The sequence below is a fragment of the Periplaneta americana genome, chromosome 7 (genome assembly GCF_040183065.1).
Source record: "Periplaneta americana isolate PAMFEO1 chromosome 7, P.americana_PAMFEO1_priV1, whole genome shotgun sequence".
In the NCBI taxonomy this organism is placed as follows: Eukaryota; Metazoa; Arthropoda; class Insecta; order Blattodea; family Blattidae; genus Periplaneta; species Periplaneta americana.
The window spans coordinates 95,106,080-95,119,036 of NC_091123.1; the positions used below are offsets into that span (position 1 = coordinate 95,106,080).

The 12,957-nt window shown below is 35.4% G+C and overlaps 1 protein-coding gene across 1 annotated transcript in view; it reads left to right on the top strand.

The window, feature by feature from the left end:
• Tmem214 (Transmembrane protein 214) overlaps positions 1-12,957 on the top strand; it is a 166,053-nt gene that overhangs the window by 130,605 nt on the left and 22,491 nt on the right. The window contains exons 10-11 of the mRNA XM_069831090.1: positions 4,159-4,255; positions 10,170-10,338. Of these exons, the coding sequence (XP_069687191.1) occupies positions 4,159-4,255; positions 10,170-10,338 (266 nt within the window). The remainder of the gene's footprint in view (positions 1-4,158; positions 4,256-10,169; positions 10,339-12,957) is intronic.

Consider the following 12,957-nt stretch of genomic DNA (forward strand, 5'->3'; position numbering starts at 1 on the left):
TGTGCCACAGGGACAAACTGTTAATCGATGATACTATTGAAATGTTCTACGACGTCTCAGAGAAAATGTGAGAAGGAAACGGCCTGAAATGTGGAGACAAAATTCGTGGTTCTTGCATCACAACAATGCGCCAGCACATGCATCGCTGTTGGTTCGCGACTTTTGCGCCAAAAACGAAATGATTGTGTTGCCTCATGCTCCGTACTCACCTGGTCTGGCCCCAGCGGACTCTTTTTTTATTTCTCAAGTTGAAAACCGCGTTGAAAGAACGACGATTTGAAATTATAGATGAGCTAAAAAGGAATTCGCAGAGAGTGCTACACGGCATCGAGAAAAAAATATTCCAGGACAGTTTCCAAAAGTGGAAACGGCGTTGGAACTATGTATCAACCGGGAAGGAGAATACTTTGAGGGAGACCATGGACAATAAATTACAGGTAATCCTAGAGATAGATTTTTAATAAAGTTCCGGAACTTTTTGAACAGGTCTCGTATTGTGACAAAATGACTTTATTTCTTCCTGTCTTCTAGAATGGAAGCAATAATCTTGTCCTGCTTCTTATTCCATAATTAAAATCATGTTCCAATTCAATTTTTGTTCTTTTTTACTTGTGGGTTTATCCGCTTACTCATAGTTAATTTTGTTTTCATGCTTATAAATCTTACTAAAGTTGGCAATTTGTTTCTTTTCATAGTCTGTATGCTTTTCAATGTGTCCTTTACCCACGTCTAAATTGAAAGGTTCCCAACATACATTGTACAACTGACTCATAAGTTTCCACTCCATTCTCCCACACCCCCCTTTCTGAGGTTGGTCCGAGGACTTGCACCATAATCTAAGGCTTATTGTGCTGATCTCATTTTGGGATGGTTGTTTAAGTCCTTAGGACAGCATTCCTGAGTATGTGATCACTGCTTGGTGCCATCTTATCAATTCAGCTACAGCATCTAGGTCTGGTCGATTCTCCTTATTGATATTCTGCAGCCTCCTCACAACAATGACATGTTGGCAAATCACGTAATACGTCCTGCTGCATCCTATATTGACTTGAAGATCGCAGCACCATAGATATTGTGATTCACTATGCTACCATCTGTCTTAGGGAGCTACACAGCTCTGGCAGCTCCCTGGTCTGTTCTGGTCCATTGTGAAAGCCCCTATGCCTCCCTAGGAGCTCCCCCAACAGATATCTGTAGGTGAATTATGGCACTATGTCTGTTGGATTTCCTGGTCAATCTGAAACTATTGCAGATGATAGATGAAGGTGAAATGAGTCCGAGATTAAACTCTGGAAGTTACCCAGCAATTCTGCTTTGGATGGTTGGGGGGGGGGGACCTAGGGAAGAAACCTCAACCAGGTAACTTGTCCCAACCAGGATTTGAACCCAGGTCTCCTCGTTTCACGTTTGGACAGACTAACCATTACTCCACATTCATGTCCCAGATCTTTTAATCAATTATTAGACTCTTTTTTTCCTCTGTATTCGTCAAAATATTGTTTAATTATTTAATGCAGCAAAGACTTGATTTACATCATTTGTCTAAAAGAAAGCAGAGAGGGCTGTAGATGCCTATTCAGTGGAGATGCTTTGCCAAGCAGTCACGACCTGTTGTCATTCTGAACTCTGAAACTCTGTTGTTACTTCTTGGCCAGTCAGGAATATCTGTGAGCTTGGCTGTCCATGTTCTGTCCCGAATTCTATCTTCATGTTTCTGTTTGTGTTCATCAATAATTTTTTTGGTACATGATGTTTCTTGCCATATGATAAGGTATTTCTCATGTTGCACTTTGAAGTATCATAGGTCCCTTCTTGGCAAGCTCATCTGCCCTCTCATTACCTTTCATTCCACACTGAGATGGGATCCATTGAAAATCGATTTTCTTTTGTAAATGGTGAAGCTGTGTAAGCAAATTTTTGTAATCTGTGATGAATGATTTTTGAAGATGTTTGAGCTTTTCTGTTGAAATTGGTTACTGCCTGGATTGCTGACTTAGAGTCAGACAGTATGACTGCAGAGGAGTAAGATGATATTATTCTTCATTTGGTTATTTTCATGAAGAAGTTCTTCAGTTTTTTTTCTTGTTTGTTTCAATGTTATCTTTTAACTTAGCTATTGTTTGACTGTCCTCATGTAACTTTTGTGGCCTTCATAAGCCTTATGACTCATGCACGTTTATTGTTGGCCTGAATATCTCCATTTCTTTTCTAATTAATTCTTTCAGCAATTCCTTCTCATTCTTGGGTCCTGTGTTCAGCTCCATTTTTTAGTTTTCAGCACTGCATCTTCGTACATATCATTTATTTGTAGGGTGTTGCCTGCACCACACTGCTTACTGCTGTCTTTCAGAGCTCCACTCACGTGCATTCACACTCTCTCGTTACTTGTTGATGACTGGAAATCTTCATATAGAAAACTAGTTCGAAAGTTGACCACCTGGTTATCTGAAATCACCAACTTATAGTTTGAGTTCTAGAATTTGGTAAATCATATTTTTAGCAGAGTCCAAGAAATGCCCTTTCCTTTTGCAGACAAAACTTACAGGTATTCATTCTTCATCAAAATTTATTAAACAGAATATTCTAGATCTGCAAAAATATTTAACTTCAAATCTGATAAAATTACGTGCTAGACTAGTGCATCTAGATAGAACATGGAGAATGGCGAATGAGATATAATCATGAATTATATGAACTATACAAATCACCTGATATTATAAGAGCTATTAAAGTGTCAAGATTGAGGTGGGCTGGACATGTGAAAAGAATGAGAGAAACTGAACTATCAAGAAGGATATTGGAATGCAAACTAGAGAGAAGAAGACCAAGAGAATGACCAAGGCTGAGATGATTGGATGGACTGGTGGAAGATCTGAGTAGAATCGGAGTTAAAAGATGGTTTTCAGGGATAGGGAATCCTGGAAGAAGCTCGTGAAGGAAGCCTTGTGCTGTAGTGCTGATGATGACAATGATGAGACTAGTGAGGCTTCATACTTATTTATGTAACACAAACTTTGCAGAGACTGACTCAATTATCACTGATCACAATAGAAAAGAGAGTCTTTAGTAACTTTCGTTTCGTCCACTACTGTGAAGTAACAGTATGTCTGACCTTGGATCCAATCTCATTTTGACATAATACCAAAGACATTTGAGAAGTTAGAAGCTAACAATTTTACCTTTATGTCAGTAGTTCAAAAGTCGAAGATTAGGAAGATTGTTGTAGAAGTTCCCAGAATTGTGTCAGAAAAATGTGAGTCTGTGTTGGACAAAAATGAGTCTTACAAGGTACTCGCTGAAGTGAATGAAGTTCTTGAACGTAAGACAAACATTATTCCAAATTATTAAACTATACTAAGCGCATTTCAAACTGGCAGATCAAGATAAAGTAATGGACTGCATTTGTGGCGTGTGCTTATCCCATTCCTGGTCCATTCTCCTCAACTAAAATCGGCTGGGACAGCCGGGATTACCATTGCTTCAGTTCAATAACTCGTGCGTTGTTTGTACGTGACCTTGATCTGCCAGTTCGAAATTCTCTGACAATAACTGGTCTAGGAACTACAAATATGCATCCATTACGTTATGTGATGTGAAACGGAGCTTCTCATCATATAAAATAATGACAGACAATACAGTCTGCTTTCTCAAAATGTAGAGAAATTATATTAGTCGTATATTGCTACAAATAGATTAACTCGATTCTACTGTATATTATTATTTTAATGTAAATAATTATCCTATGTAAATGGTGATTACAGGTCTTTCTGGATTGTACTCATAGCTTTAATTAAACATTTTACTATAGTGTTAAAATAAGTATATTATTAATTTATTATTGATACGAGTTTTTACTTGAATGTCCATTACTTTTTACCATCTGGGTATCATATTTAAAACTGACCAAAAAAAGAAGTTATATTATTTCATATTTTTACTTTAATTACAGTGGTGGTGGTGGTCATGATGATGACGATGATTATGGTGAACTGGATTAATTAGATTTTCTCTCTGAAACGTCACTGTCTAAACTGTTGACTAACTTGACTCACTTAAGATTTGCACTTAGTATGAAGATAATTCAAAATATTATAAATATTTAATGTTAGTTAAGTATTTCTCCTGCAAATTACTTGCTTACAGTTATTTCTTTTCCAGCATCAAGCACAGGAAATTTTCTTAATGACATTGGTGCTCTCCAATATGGTGAACATGCATGGACAAGGATTAAATTTTATTCAAACAAATCTTATCGGTAAGTATAAAATCGTTTATTAAATTTGGGGATTAGATAATAAAAGAATGTAATATGATATTAATCATATATTTAAATGATTGGTTGATTGGCAAACTTATTCGTGTTAAATTACATAAGCAACTGTGGCTTACAGCTGTTTTGGTGCTTCTTCACACCATCCTCAGAGCCTACTAGATCTCTGCGTCATCTCGAACTTCACTGCCTGTTGTGGGAGTGCGTTTGTGTGTTGAAAAGTGTGTGTGTTCTGAAATTGATCTGTGTGTTGAGAATTTGATTGGGGTGTGTTTTAGTGTGTGTGTGTATATTTCATATTGTTCTAGTGTGTTGAGTTTTTGGTTTTTGGGATGTATGTGTAGGATTTCCATGTCTGTATTTATGTTATTGTATGTGTGGTTAGCATTATGTGTTCAGCGCATGTGGATGTATTGTGTCCTCTGGTTATTGCTTTAATGTGTTCTTTGTAGCGTGTTTGGAATGATCTGCCTGTCAGTCCAATTTAAAACTTGTCGCAACTATTACATGTGAGTTTGTATAGGCCTGTGTGGTTGTATTTATTTGTTTGTGTTGTTTGTGTGTTGAGATGTCTTTGTAGAGTGTTTTCTGTTCTGTATGCTATGTTGTATTTCTGCTTTCTGAATGAAGATGCGATCTTATGTGTGCTTGTGTTTTCATATGTTAGTGTGATGTATTTCTTGTGTTCTTGTCATTATGTTGTGTTTTGCGTGTTTTTGTGTTTAAGTTTTTGTTTTGTCTTTCTTATGATATTGTCTATTATGTTTGGATTGTAACCGTTTTCTTGTGCTATGTATTTGATTGTGTTCACTTCTTCATTGTAGTGTTGTTGGCTCATGGGTATGTTGAGTAATCTGTATACCATTGTCCTGAATACAGCATGTTTGTGTTGTATGGGGTGGTTAGATGTGTTGTGTGTGTCTGGTGGTGGTGGTAGGTTTTCTGTATATTTTCAAGGTGTGTTTGTTGTCAATTTTTGTTATGGTGATGTCTAGGAAATTTATGGAGTTGTTGTTTTCAAGTTCCAGTGTGTATTGAAATTTTGGGTGTATTTTGTTTATGTATTCGTGTAGTTTGTGTATTTGTCGTTTGTTTCCTTTGTATAGTATGAGTATGTCGTCTACGTATCTGTGCCAGTATATTATGTTGTCTGCATATTTGTTGTGTTCATTGTTGAGTATGTATGTTTGTTCTATGTTGTGTAAAAAATATCTTAGCTAGTATGCTAGAAATGGGTGATCCCATGGGCAATCCTTCTGTTTGGGTGTAGTATTTGTTGTTGTAAGTGAAATAGTTTTGCTTTGTGATGATGTCTGTGATTTGGATGATTTCTTCAATGTGTTCTTGTGGTGTGTTATTGTTTATAAGCATTTGTTTTAGTATCTGTAATGTGTTTTGTATCGGTATGTTAGTGTACAAGTTAGTGATATTGAAAGGTGCTAGTGTTGCGCTGTCTGGGATGTGTTGTTGTTTTGTTTTGTTGACTAGGTCTATAGTGTTTTTATTGTTGTCTGTTTTTTCGAATTTTATGTTGTTTCTGCTGATTTTGTCCATGTGTGTGGCTAGTTTGTGTGCTGGTGCTTGTTTGTAGTTGATTAGTGGTCTGATTGGTATGTTTTCTTTGTGTATTTTGGGTAGTGCATTGAGTTTGGGTGCTGCTGGTTTGATGGGTTTGAGTTGTTTCATATTGCGTGGTATTACGTGTTTGCTTTTGTTGATTGTGTTTTTTATTGTGGTTTGGTATTGTGTGGTGGGGTCTTTTTCGAGTTCTGTGATGTTGTTTTGTTTAAAGTAAGTTTCTATTTTGTTGTTTAAATCTTGTTTGTGTAGTATTCCAGTGCAATTGCCTTTGTCTGCTTTGATGAAGGTGAAGTTGTGTTGTTGTTTTGCTTTTAGTGTTTTTATTCATCACAAAGCAAAAATATTTCACTTACAACAACAAAATATACTACATCCAAACAGAAGAATTGCCCATGGGATTACCCATTTCTAGCATATTAGCTGAGATATTTTTACACAACATAGAACAAACATACATACTCAACAATGACCACAACAAATATGCAGACAACATAATATATTGGCACAGATATGTAGACGACATACTCATAGTATACAAAGGAAACAAACGACAAATACATAAACAAAATACACCCAAAACTTCAATACACACTGGAACTTGAAAACAACAACTCCATAAATTTCCTAGACATCACCATAACAAAAATTGACAACAAACACACCTTCAAAATATACAGAAAACCAACCACCACCACCAGACACATACACAACACATCTAACCACCCCATACAACACAAACATGCTGTATTCAGGACAATGGTATACAGATTACTCAACATACCCATGAGCCAACAACACTACAATGAAGAAGTGAACACAATCAAATACATAGCACAAGAAAACGGTTACAATCCAAACATAATAGACAATATCATAAGAAAGACAAAACAAAAACTTAAACACAAAAACACGCAAAACACAACATAATGACAAGAACACAAGAAATACATCACACTAACATATGAAAACAAAAGCACACATAAGATCGCATCTTCATTCAGAAAGCAGAAATACAACATAGCATACAGAACAGAAAACACTCTACAAAGACATCTCAACACACAAACAACACAAACAAATAAATACAACCACACAGGCATGTAATAGTTGCGACAAGTTCTACATTGGACTGACAGGCAGATCATTCCAAACATGCTACAAAGAACACATTAAAGCAATAACCAGAGGACACAATACATCCACATGTGCCAAACACATAACTAATGCTTAACCACACATACAATAACATAAATACAGACATGGAAATCCTACACATACATCCCAAAAACCAAAAACTCAACACACTAGAACAATATGAAATATACACACACACACTAAAACACACCCCAATCAAATTCCGAACACACACACTATTTGACTCCACTTTTCAACAAGCAAATGCACCCCCACAACAGGCAGCGAAGTTCGAGATGACGCCGAGCTCTAGTAGGCTCTGAGGATGGTGTGAAGAATCACCAAAACAGCTGTAAGCTACAGTTGCTTATGTAATTTAACACGAATAAGTTTGCCAATCAATCAATCATTTATATTTAAGTGTTAAAAGTAGTGTACGCAAGATTCAAGATGGAATATTTAAAACAAAAATGATTGAAACATAAATGAAAATGATACAAGATATTTTTTAATAATTTCACTATGTTACAAATATAGAGGCATTCATTGTTTTAGAGCTTTGTAATGACTTCATCAAGGAAGACAGCAAAAGGGAAACCTATCTGTTGGATTTGTCTCCAAGAACTGTTCTTCTTCAGGGCTATATGTCGAATGGAGTATGAAAGGGTGAGAGAGTTGGTACACATATATGGATCTGTGGGTGAAGAGGGGGGGGATTTCACACAGAGAGAGAGTGGCCTGTTAGTAGTAATCACCACTGGCTACTAGTGTTGTTAATCGTAGTCCAGGATAACAGAGAGGGTTTGGAATTTAACGGGTTACATCAGCTGCTTGTCTATGCAGATGACGTGAATATATTGGGAGAAAATCCACAAACAATTAGGGAAAACACGGGAATTTTACTTGAAGCAAGTAAAGAGATAGGTTTGGAAGTAAATCCCGAAAAGACAAAGTATATGATTATGTCTCGTGACGAGAATATTGTACGAAATGGAAATATAAAAATTGGAAATTCATCCTTTGAAGAGGTGGAAAAATTCGAATACCTGGGAGCAACAGTAACAAATATAAATGATACTCGGGAGGAAATTAAACACGGAATAAATATGGGAAATGCTTGTTATTATTCGGTTGAGAAGCTTTTATCATACGTCTGCTGTCAAAAATCTGAAAGTTAGGATTTATAAAACAGTTATATTACCGATTCTTTATGGTTGTGAAACTTGGACTCTCACTTTGAGAGAAAAAACATAGGTTAAGGGTGTTTGAGAATAAGGTGCTTAGGAAAATATTTGGGGCTAAAAGGGATGAAGTTACAGGAGAATGGAGAAAGTTACACAACACAGAATTGCACGCATTGTATTCTTCACCTGATATAATTAGGAACATTAAATCCAGACGTTTGAGATGTATGAATCCAGAAATGCATATAGAGTGTTAGTTGGGAGGCCGGAAGGAAAAAGACCTTTGGGGAGGCCGAGACATAGATGGGAAGATAATATTAAAATGGATTTGAGGGAGGTGGGATATGATGATAAAGACTGGATTGATCTTGCTCAGGATAGGGACCTATGGTGGGCTTATGTGAGGGCGGAAATGAACCTTCAGGTTCTTTAAAAGCCAGTAAGTAAGTAAGATAAACATCAATAATAATATATGGCTCAAACAATTATTTGAAAGTGATTGGCATTGAAAAACAGGTACCATTGAGCTTTAAAAAGATGTCGTGGTAAACCTTCATAATTTTCTTGTTGAGAGTCGAGAATTCATTGGGAAAACAAGTAGGCCTATATCACACCTTAATCTTCCTTGTTGATGGTGTCAGTAATTCTGAAACATTGTGTGTGCCTACATCTATGACATGGTGTGAATGCCCAGAAAGCTCACATCAATTGAACTTGAACACAGTGAAATTCTTAAATCCTACAAAATTGACACCCCTGTAAGTTGAAACAGCAAAGTGTTCAGAATTATATTGGAGTAATTGCTAGTGCTGTTGATTGATCAAAATATTATTTAATCGATTAACTATTTGTATTTGATCGAGTTGAAAAAATGTTTTAATATACCGTAATACACAATTATTGTTAAATTCAACTTGTGTTTGGTGATAAGCTTAAGTATTAAATTAATGTTGTATATCTGTATACATATTATATCATTATATTACAAAACAACTGTTAATTACTTACTAACATATTTATTGTGAGGCTTATAGTTTATTGTGTCGATATCTCTGGGAATTTTTGAGACAAACATAAATAACAAAAAGTATGAAGACTGACCAAGTTAATACTGCTTCATCCATGATTTTAAACGTGTGAGTGGATTCACATACTCCGAATTAAGTGCCGCTCTACGTTTAGTAACAATGTTTTCAACATCACTAAACATGGAAAAACTTTTTTTCTGTCATACACTTCTCCACGATCATTCAATTTAAATCCAAACGTTTCACCGAGTTTACCTCTCAAATTCTCATATGACATAATGGAGTTTACACTTTTCACAAACCACAGAAAATTGATTTTTTTTTCTTTATCAAGCTAAACACACAATCTTCATATACAAAGTCAGTACAGAAACTGCAACTGCAAAACTACAGTGGTCGAAACAGAAGACTGGCCCCTATTGTAATTGAATTACCATATTTTAAAAAGAGAAGGTAGTTATGCTCTCACTTGCGCACAGTGTAGACATGGCTATTTTAAAAGGGATGAGGGGGACGAATCCCAGAAAAGTATGTATTTCATTTGCTGGGAAGATGAATTGACAACAAGGTAGAAGTTTTCTTGGAAAACCATAAATCTTAATAAGGGTTTCACATTGTCTTTCAACTTTCAATAGAGGTAGAGTAGGTCACTGTCCTTATATTTCCATCTCTTTCTGAAGTGTTTGTGCAAAGATTTTTCCTAGTCTACCTGGTTTACAATTAGAAAATAACAGTACTCTTGTGCTTTTTTAAGTAAGCAATTTCCGAGAGAGAAATATTGTCGGAATTTTTAGTATGCGTTTGTATCAACAAAATAATAATTAACATCAACTACAACCAATTAATTTTAATCGACTCGATTATTCGATTAAATCCCACAACACTAGTAATTATAGGACAATGCTATTCTTTGATGTTATTACTTTATTTGCGTGCATAAAAGTTAATGCTGATTTTAATCTTTCCTTTTAGCTGGGCTGAGGCAAACATTCCACAGTATTACAAGATAGTTGGTGAACATGCTAAACCATATCTGGATTTAATGTGGGATCTTTGTTTGATAGTTGGACACCAATTAATTAGCATGTATGAAAACATACATACATATGTCGAGGAAAAGACACCTGTTGTTATTGAATGGGTAAGTAACTTAAGCATTAATTTTTCCAATAACGTTAGATAAGCGGTGCTTTTATTTGTCCTTTCATCCCAAAGAAATGCTTTCCAGTCTCTCCCGTTCTCATTTTGGAGTAACTGGTCCTTCGATCTTAATTATTTTTATTTTTGCACAGAATTCAATTGTGAGAAGTTAGCTGTTTAGTCTAAATAAATCTTTTTTAAGAAATGATGTCCAAATTTTAAATAATTATTATTCATGACTTCAAATTTTATAGTTAGCTAAGTTGTTATTGACACAGGTTCAAGTTTTGTGTAGATTTGCTCGAATCTTGACTAGGGACCAGAATTTTAGTTGCTAAAAAAGTAGAAAAAAAAAATATTTTTTATGTGCCAAAGATTGACAAAATATTTGCTAAAAACTTATTCTAGGTTTAGGCCTAAGGACCTGTTCAGTCTCAATTCTCTATCTCTAACTATTGAATTAAGACATGAATGAGAAAGAGATTTTTTACATGGATGGGTTACCAAATCAAAGATGTTGTTAGACACAAAAGAACGAAATAGCAACATATTATTGAAAGCAAAATTAATGCAGAAGGCAGTGTCAAAATTAAAGGTGTTCCTAAATTAGTGTCTTTGCTTGTTTATAGATTTCATCCTGCTACAAAAACCGAGGATATAATTTATTTTCTTAAGCCTTGTTTTCCGAAGTGTCTTGCGAAAAATTAGATTTTAAACATTCTGTATCATACTCCTCATTCCAGGTTTAGATTTTTGAAGGTAATTTGAATACAGCATTTGAGCTGAACTTGTGGCCCAAGGACGCCTATGTTAAGACTTTTTTTTCATGCACATGACAAAAACAACAGCTAGATGAAGAGTGTGATTTTGCTCGTGAGTGTTTAACTACTTCTGGTCTTAATGTTCAATCCTTAAATAATAATATGAATGAAATTGAGAATATCTTAAATGAAAGAAAAATTTCTGCAGTTTATATATCTGAACATTGGTGCTCTCTTTAATTCACTTGAGTATTAAGTGAATATACCTGCATTTTGTAGATCTAGTCATTGTTGTGGTGTAACTATTTTTATTAGAGATAATATTCAATATATGTTAAGTTTTATGAAGAAAGAACTCTTGTTCTTGCTGTAATATTGCCTACCTCTAAAATTATTACTTTTTTTTTCATTTTATCACGCTCCTGATAGCAATAAAACTTTTTTTTTTTTTTTTTTTCCTATAGTGCTGTTGAGCTAATTTTGCTCGTACAAAAGGAAATTTTTGCCTCGATAATATTATTACAAATTTACTAAGAGGTTTCATTCAAGTGGACATTGAACCGATAGCTCTCTCAGACTGTAGTTCTTCAGTTATAAACTTAACTTTTAATAATATTCACTCATAGTTTTCTGCACAAGGGCAGGTCTTTCATTGCAATCTTTTCTATTTTCTGCCTTCCTTTAATCTCTGCATACGATCTGTATATATCTTAAGGTTTTTTCCAGCACAACTCAGAATGAATTCTGAACTGCCTGCTCATGCACAGTATCTCATTGTGTGTTCCATAAGACTTGAACTGATTCTGAACTCCCAGCTGAAGAGCTTTGAAACTCGTTCGGAACAAGTGAAATTGGTTCTCGATTAAGAGCAAGAACTGAGAATTCTGAACTGCTGATGCATGCACAGATGGCTTAAACTGTGGTTGAGGTTAAAATGGTTCGAGGCTGGGCAGGTTAAAATAAAAAAAATTATCGATCATGAGTGATTTGGAAGATGATAGTGATATATTTTGTGATGAATTAAGTTCTGAAGATGAATATAATTTGAATATGAGAAGAAATTCGGAAGGCCGTGAGAGAACAGTTCAAGAAACGTTCCAACAACGTAAAATCCCGAACTAGTTCTGAGAACGTATTAAGCTAGTGCATGCGTCGAAAGATGTTCGATATTAGTTCATAACGCATTCTGAATTGCTTGTTGGAACAAACCTATAATGTTGTGTATCATTTGATACCTTCTTCTGCACCGAACTTTTCTTCCAGTACATCCTTCAGTAAGCAGTTTCTTCTTAGCCAATTTCTTTTTTTCTTTTCTTGATTAGTTTCAGCATTATTTCTAGCACAGTTTCATTTCTTATTCTGTCTGTCCATTTCATATGCTCCATTCTCCTCCATATCCACATTTCAAATGCTTTTAGTCGTTTCTCTTCACTTCGTCATAATATCCATGTTTCTGCCCCATACAGTGCCACACTCCACGCACAGCACTCAGTCTCTTCCTCACCTCTTATTCTTGAGGTCCTCAGATGATGCTCCTTTTTCTATTAAAAGCATCCTTTGCCTTTGCTATCCTTTTTTTGACTTCCTGGCAGCAGCTCATGTTACTACATACTTATAGTACACCCCAAGTATCTGAAGCTGTACACTTGTTCCATTGCCCTGCCCTACATCGGATTCACATGTTTACATTTCCTCCCCTCTCCCCCCAATAATCATGGTCTTTGTCTAGTCTTGTTTTCATTTTCATCACATACTGCTCACAGCTGTCATTTAACTCCTGTAGCATATCCCTATGTCATCTCCTTCTCTGTTAACAATGCCATATCAGCAGCAAATCTTATACACTTTATTCTTCTTTC